The sequence below is a fragment of the Coffea eugenioides genome, chromosome 5, assembly GCF_003713205.1.
Source record: "Coffea eugenioides isolate CCC68of chromosome 5, Ceug_1.0, whole genome shotgun sequence".
In the NCBI taxonomy this organism is placed as follows: domain Eukaryota; kingdom Viridiplantae; phylum Streptophyta; class Magnoliopsida; order Gentianales; family Rubiaceae; genus Coffea; species Coffea eugenioides.
This window is the reverse complement of record NC_040039.1, coordinates 37,822,558-37,830,348: the sequence shown is the minus strand read 5'-3', so window position 1 is coordinate 37,830,348 and position 7,791 is coordinate 37,822,558. Positions and strand designations below refer to the sequence as shown.

The following is a 7,791-nucleotide window of genomic DNA, read 5'->3' as shown; positions in this document are numbered from 1 at the left end:
CAGCTATTTTAGAATAAAAGACTAGTTGTGATTGTAGACTTTTTTTGTATGTAAAAATTATTTATAAGTGAAGGATATCATAATCATTTTACTACATAAAGAGAGGTTAGTGTAATTATTCAAACCTGAAGGGAGGTGAGTGAAATTGTCAGAAACCTCAGGGGAGGTTTCTGAAATTATCCCTAAAAATTAAAGAATACGAAAAGTCAAAGAAAAGTTTAAGAAAGTTAAAACTCTACTTTGAAGCAAACTAGAATTCAAATTGGGTGCATTGAAAAGATTATTTTTACCCCCTTTTATTATCCAAAACTTGGGAATTCATCTTGAAAAGTTTTAAAGAAGTAAAACATTGTGATTTACTTGAATATCTCTAGCTTTCTACGTATTTTGTCGTCTAATAAGAAATAAAACGATCCATTGAGGATCCAATCTTTCTGGCATTTCATATCCTCCAGCTGAGCAAGGAGGAGGACAAAGTTGTAGGTCAATTATGAGAATTGCTGGTAATAAGCTAGAGGATTTACTTCACATTTGCAGCTTTCCATCAGAAAAGGACTAAGGACCAAACATTGTTCCAGAATACTAAAACAAGTATCCAAGATTACACCTTAATTAACACTAGGCAATAGGATGTTGAAGAAAGAGGCATGCATAACATTGCAGCCCTCACACACTTTACATACTGACCACGAAAAATATGGGAATATAGTTCTATCACCTAATCATATTAACACATAGATAATATTCTGTATAGGAAAAATTAACTTTCTTCCAGCGTTGTCAAAAGGTTAAGGTCATGTAGTTGGTAAAGCACTTCATCTTCTGTTACCCCCAAACTTATCAGAGAGGTTAGCAATGACAAAACCTGCAAACACCTGATTGCGTCCTCCATTTATCAGTAAGTTACAAACTGAATACACCATATCCAAGTCAGTTCAGAAAAATAAGTTAACTAAACCTGGACGCATCCAAGGATGTAGATTGCAGAGTAGTGACGGCCATGGATAAGCATGTCAGCCAGCATTCCCAAGGGGATTGTCAAGGACATGCCAAGTGTCGCGACTAATGGCGTAGTCCACACCACAGAAAGCGCCCTGTTTCATAGAGAACACTAGATAAATCCATAATAGTACCACAATGTTGGAGGGGACATATAAAAGAAAACTGGAAGTTTGATTGAATAGGAAAGACAAAATTGCACAAGTAAAATAAGCTAATCCAGTTGTGATTAGAATCTTGTCCTAAAGTTTAGCTAAGATGAATCGAATTCACAACCTTAGTCACTCACATGGGGCTAACTACTTGCTGTAGAAGCAAATTACAAATTGAAACATCAGAACATAGAAGCATGACTTGCAGTCAAACATACAAAATATCCTTAAATCAAGCTCGTAAGGCACTCAAATAACAGAAGACTACTCCAAAGAGTAGAGCTAGTAGGCACGTATGAATACAAATGGTAATCAACAGCAGTTATTGCTACCTGCAAAGCTTAATCAACAAGAGAGCTGACTACCTCGAACAATTTGCCTACTCACAATCTAACCAACATCCATTATTTAAGGTAGATCTTTCCATCTTTCGCCATAGGGAGACAGTCATTTCATAACGACCAGTTAGGAAATCCGAACAAGAAGATCTATCCTTTTCATAGTGCTGCTTTAATTCAAGTGGGGGTTTAGTTTTTTTTTTTTTTTTTACTCTCTTTTTTCCTAGGTTGATTAACTAAACACGAATGAATACATATTAGCCCTATTATTTTTTTATCACTTTTGGCAGCCACATAGTTTTCAATAGGTATACATAATAGTTAATTTTTTCAAAGACATTCCAAAAGTAATTCTCATGAGAACAATTTCAAATAAAAATATTGAGATTAAGCACCTTGAAAAGAAAAAGAAGAAGAGTGCATTAAAAGAAAAAGAAGAAGAGTGCCTTATGAAATTTGGTAATTCACCTTTAAATTGTGGCCATGAAATTCTTTGTGAGACAACTACAATAGAAAATCATAGCCACGAAGAGAGGATGAGAGATTCATTCGGAGATTCATTAATTGTTATAATCTATGCATGAAGGAAATACTGAAATGCATAGACTCAGATGGTTTATTAAAATTTCACATATGACAAACCGCAAAACACAAAGCATACTGTCTTTTTTCTATCTGTATCTCCAGTAAATTTTCCCTGCTTTCTTGGGAAGAACTAAAAAAAGAAGACTACCAAAAAACTATGTAAAACTCCAAATTGGATTTACATGGTTGGAATCCTTTTCCTGTAATCTTTCTCTTTTCTTGTTCACTTCTTTTTTATGCATGTAGATATACCTTATACATTTTATTAACTTCTGTTCTTCCAGCTAAGTAACAGGTACTAGCTCATTAATTTGCTCAAAAGCAGAAAACTAGTAGAAAATACCATAGGTTAGTCAAAACATCAGTGGCAGGAACCACTTAATCATCTCGTGAAGCCATAACTATGATTTTCGAATCTCTGGTCTGCTTACTGTGACAAAAATCATACTGGAATTAAATGAATGTTATTGATTAAGTTCAGTGACATTGTGTTGGGCTTTCCCTGAGAGTTGAAAGCAAGGTTACCTCTTAGTTAACTTCTGTTATTGGTCAAGTTTGAAGTTGTATTTTATAGTAGCAAAACAACTTCTGATTTCTATAAATCTTCTGCTGTATTAAACTTGTCATACATTGTCCATGTAGCATATCTTTTGGAGGATATCAAAAAGATAAATGTCCACATTTATTAAAACACATGATTTCCCTTTCCCCCCCCCCCCCAACACAAAAAAAAAAAAATAGTAAGTCCTATGAATGGGAAAACAGATCTGAAGTTGCTTTGACTAAATACTGCAACTGAAGATCCAGTGATGTTGATCTACTCACAAATCACCCAGTACAGTACTTTATTCTATTCATTACCTTAGTAGAAGGAAATGTAACTCCAGTGGTCTTAATTTTCCTGTTACCCTTTAGACCATAAATGACTAAACTGCTTTTTTGTAGAGTTATCCAGGCAAGTGTATTATAGTGAAGTGCTTTGGTGGCATAAGCCACTTGACATTGTGTCATACCAAAAGTTCTTTGTTTACATATCCCAGTTATAGAACTTCAATAAATATCTCTCATACACTAAATACATTTCTGGAACCAAGAGCCAAGGCAGATTAACCAAGACACAGAAGATATCTATGAAAACATACCATATATAATGTAAAAGACTAACTACTTGTAATAGTATGAAAGGTAGACCATACCATAAATAATCTGAAATAACGCTCCCCACTAAGCCATTTAACAGCACAGCTTCTTTGATGGATGCTGAACTTGGAAATTCGAAAGTCGGTTCTATTCCAAGAGCATTAAGTGGCCATACTGAAAAAACATAACTCGAGAGTAAATAAAGCAATGTAGTTAAAAGTTAAATGAACTTCAAAGGAGACAGTATTTGGAGGGAAAAAAATGGGAAAAAACAATAAGCATTTGGATTTCCTTTTGAATAACGAAGATAGTGCAGTGGTCTAAAAGCTAAAACTGTTCTATGGAGGATGAAGCTTTAGCAAAACTGAACAAGTACAGGACTTTATGGATGTATGACCACTTAAAAAGTACAGATGGTGTGACTTGGAGGTTCCTTATTTTGGCATAGGAACAGTATCAGTATTAATCTCCTTTCTAGAAGTCTATTGTGAAACGCTATTGTTGGCTCCTCATTGTACAATGTACTATTGTGGAACCAGGACATCTTAAAGCCCATTTAGTTGGCCTTTTTTTCCACCAACTTAACATCAAAATCCATACAAATGTGATCGCTTTGTGCCAAAACTAATGTAGTAATTCTATGTTCCAAATTTTGCATGATAGTCCTCTTTAGCCACACAAAATTCTGCAGGGAATGCATTGAGCTACTTGTCACTTACTAATCCACCAAAGGCCAAGAAGAGTAAAAAGTCCAATATATCCAAGAATCTTCTGCATATCAACTCTCTCTCCATCTGATCCAGCAGATCTCTTTAGTAGCACTGGATTTGAGGATGCATTTATTTAGAAAAAGTCGTCCACTTCACCGAAGCAAAATATAAATTAAAATTAATAAACAGAACTTCTTGATGAAAGTATATTCTATACCCGTAAATAAGCCGTAGGACACTGCTGAGAGAAGACCAAAAAAATCTCCAATGATGCTATGTCTTTTACTCCTAGGCAATGTAAAGCAAATTTAATTAATAAAGTGAACAATAAAGAAATACTAGAGGAAAAAGCAGAGACCTCTTGAGCAATTAGATATTAAAACTAATCTAGGACGATCAGGCAAGAAGATCTTATTAAGATCTAGCACATAAACTGGACTTGTCAAGTAAATAGACATGCAAGTCATGTTAGTACAAAGAAATTGTAAGAAAGAATAGATGTGGACTTTTTTCCCTCATAAAGTAATGGAAATGATTTAAGTTTTTGCTATTTGGAATCGTGTTATGTCTAATACTATCACGTCGAAAAGTTCTATACATCTGCCCTTTCTCAATGCTATCGAATGGTTACTTCCAGGCTAGATTTCCAATGTCTTTCGTAGCGGCATGGATCAGTAGCTCTGTTTACTGCATGACTGTCGCCATGTTGGTTAAGCATATTATGAAACATGGAAAAAATTGATTTTTCTTTTCTTACAGCCTTTTCAAATCGATCATTTTTTATGATCCAAATAAACAAAAGACCGAATCAATGAAATCTTGCTTGGTATTTACTAGGAACTTGAATAAACATTAGATCTTTTTATTTGGAAGTTGAAAGAAAAGAATAAAATCAATAAGGAAAAAAGGATTTGGGCCAGATTTTAATAAAATCATTAGCAAACATTCCAACGAAGTAATTGATTGAACCATCAACAGGAGTTCCACAGGCACTCAGCTAGATCTATTTCTTTATCTCCCCATGAATCGTATGCTTGTAACAATAGGGAGAGAATTTTTTAATTCTAATCGATTGGACGTATTGTGCAAGCTCAGAGAAGGAACAGATAAGAGGGCCCGATGGAGACCCAGGATTCTCTTTTGTCATCAATCCAATTTCAAGTTTCTCAAGAGGAGCTGAGGGAGGCGAAGGATAAATTCAATTCCTGTTCTCGACTCATGACCACTATGAGCTAGACACTTCATTCTTAAGCTCCCAGAACTTCTTTGTACTGGCTACCTTTTCAGTCCTTTGCTCTAACCAGCTGAGCTACGTGAACTATTTTTCTGAAGTATATTTTCTTCATCAAATAGTGCCCTAGCTTACCACTTGACTAATAAGAAAAAAGTCTAGGTAACTCTAATGGTAGAGAGTAAAAGCTTTGGTTTCTCTCTTTCTGTTTGCCCTTTAGTGGAAAGACATAGAAGAGGCTTCTGCTGTTGAATTCACATGGTAAATTTCAATCACAATGTTATTTTCTGGAAATTTCCTATATGAGGAAAAGCTTCCTCATTCTATAGGAAAAATTCAAAGATAAGTGAAAATGTACACTACATGAAACAACAATATGGGAGAAACTTTATCCTAGCACCCCCGTGGTTTCTGCTTGGAAAGCATAGTTAACAAAGGGATGATATCATGAACATAAAAATGTAGAGACACATGCTATACCTGAATATATTTCATTAAAACAAAAAAAAATGTAATATCTAACACTGTCATAAAAGCATTTCAAAATATTACTTGATAATCTGTCTTCAAAAGCAAATTAAATCATAACCATTGGGTCCTGACATGAGAAAATGCCAGTATAAGGGAAATAATGCAAGTGTTAAGTGAAAATAAAGTGTGTTACTTGCGAGGATACTCAACTGAAAAATGATTAGCTGATGAATGACAAGCATGGGTGCTTAGTGCATGTATTCAGTACTACTAGATTATTATAATTTATAGTATATTACTCAGAACTTTGCATGTTTATGATTTGTGTCATATAGCTTTTTGTCAATTCAAAACATTCCTTTTACTTCCTTCTTCAGGTACAAGATTTACAAGAGCTCACTTTGGAAACTTCAGATCTACACTGTATGCACCAGTTAGTAATCTTCTTGACAAAAAAAGAGCTCTGCAGTTTTAACATCTTGAATATGGCGGAATGCTAACTGTCCAGCAGCCCAACCACATGTGGAACCTCAATCAGTCCAAATATAGAAAGTGAAACAAAGCCTAGTGGTATTTATTCAAATAGTACATAAAAAGTGCAGGAAAGACTTACTTCAGAGAATCAGCATGACCCTAGGTGCAGGCGAGTTATAAGTAGGCCTGATGTTTTGACTCAGACGCATGCATTTGCAAATACGAATGCTATGAAAATTCTGAGTGGGATTTCTTGCCAGTTAATACACTCTTTCCACTACTTATACTGAGGAAAGTAATGGTCATTGAGGTAAATCTCTGGTCAGTTATTCTAGGAGGCTCACATAAGTTTTGGCAGGACTGAGATAGTGCCAAACGAAAAGAGACAAATCAACACTAGGCAGAAAATGAGAATGTCCTATTAAAAGGATTGGGTGACAGTAGTGTGTATTTATGATAAGCTTCCATATGGCTAAGTTTGGGATTGGTAGCCTAGTAGGCATGAGACTGTCCAAGGTTTTCATGAAAATGGGCATTTATGTAATTGTGCACTGTCAAGAAATGCCTAGGTTCAGAGCATGACAGATGATGTGTTAGACATACACGCCAAGTTAACAACTGATGTGATATCCATCACATTGTGTTCAAAAGAATTAGTGATTGTCAACAATGGTACTTTTTGGACTGAGCAAAGTTCCTGAGGGTAGAAAGAAACATCACTGCTAGTTGTGAGAGTTTTAGTTATGGCAGCAACTGACAAAGAAAGATGACCGTATATATCTTCATACATATGTACCAACTTTTGAGATTTTCACCTACCGTCTGTGTTTCAGTAAAAAAAAATCTTTGATATTTCTGACACGGTGTACATTTTTATACAATATGTTTGGTTTGATTATTACTACATCCATTATTCATTGAAGTTGAGTTCACATCAGATAATGAAACACCATAAGATCGTACTATAAACAAGTTTGACCACTAAGCATTTAGGTTCAAACCAATGTCAATGCCATATAGTAATCTAGTTTCCATCAGTTTGCTTTATTTGTCAGAAATTTCCACTTTTTTTGGAGAACTTGTCATAAATTTTTAGAGGGCTTGCACATTGGGAAAACATTTATTTTGCCAGATATTCTTCTGGAAGAAGTCACTAAGGTGAAATACTAAAAAAGAGTCTACACCATATGGAGAAATCAAGTATCAAAGATGCAACTTAATAAAGAAAATTTCCAAAAAAAAAAAAAAAAATGGGAGCAATTTATTGTACATGATTGTTGAGGGGAAAATGTAGAAAGCTTTCAACGAATAATACTTACTGAGAGGCACTCAGCATTTCATCCGAAGCCCATGTTTTCCCAATGGTGGTCATGAGAACACCAGCAATACTAACAAATACAGCAAGAACCTTAGCAACATTTATGGAATCCTGACCAATGAGAGCTGCAAAGAATAGAGTGAAGAGCCCTGATGTTGAAGTCAACACTGTCGTACTGGCCACACTAGTATTAGCAAGGGCAGAGTTTGATAAATACTGCAAAAGTTTCAAAGTGGTCAACATTTAATGGACAATCATGGTTGGTCATCTAACGGATAATCTAAAGGATCCAGCATCAATATGTACAGATGGTAGGCACAATTCATGCAACAGTGCATATGGCTGACTTTTAAGAGAATCATTTAAATACTTG

General features: G+C 35.0%; 1 protein-coding gene across 1 annotated transcript; it reads right to left on the bottom strand.

Annotated features, from left to right (window-relative positions):
• Positions 1–480: 480 nt before the first annotated feature.
• On the bottom strand, positions 481–7,661 carry LOC113771551 (thiamine-repressible mitochondrial transport protein THI74-like). Its single transcript, XM_027316124.1, has 6 exons — positions 7,420–7,661; positions 4,142–4,212; positions 3,934–4,035; positions 3,271–3,388; positions 959–1,094; positions 481–875 (listed from the first exon to the last, which is right to left on the bottom strand). Exons 1-6 carry the CDS (start codon positions 7,659–7,661, stop codon positions 816–818), a joined length of 729 nt encoding a protein of 242 aa, XP_027171925.1. The 3' UTR covers positions 481–815.
• Positions 7,662–7,791: the final 130 nt, after the last annotated feature.

What these genes read in the sequence shown, in the direction of transcription:
- LOC113771551 (XM_027316124.1), bottom strand. Translation starts at nt 7,661, where the DNA reads ATGTTGACCACTTTGAAACTTTTGCAGTATTTATCAAACTCTGCCCTT. An exon ending in TCTTGGCCTTTGGTGGATTA is followed by an intron (nt 3,389 to 3,933) that starts GTAAGTGACAAG and finishes ATGTTTTTTCAG; the next exon opens with TATGGCCACTTAATGCTCTT. An exon ending in GTTATTTCAGATTATTTATG is followed by an intron (nt 1,095 to 3,270) that starts GTATGGTCTACC and finishes TCTATGAAACAG; the next exon opens with GGCGCTTTCTGTGGTGTGGA.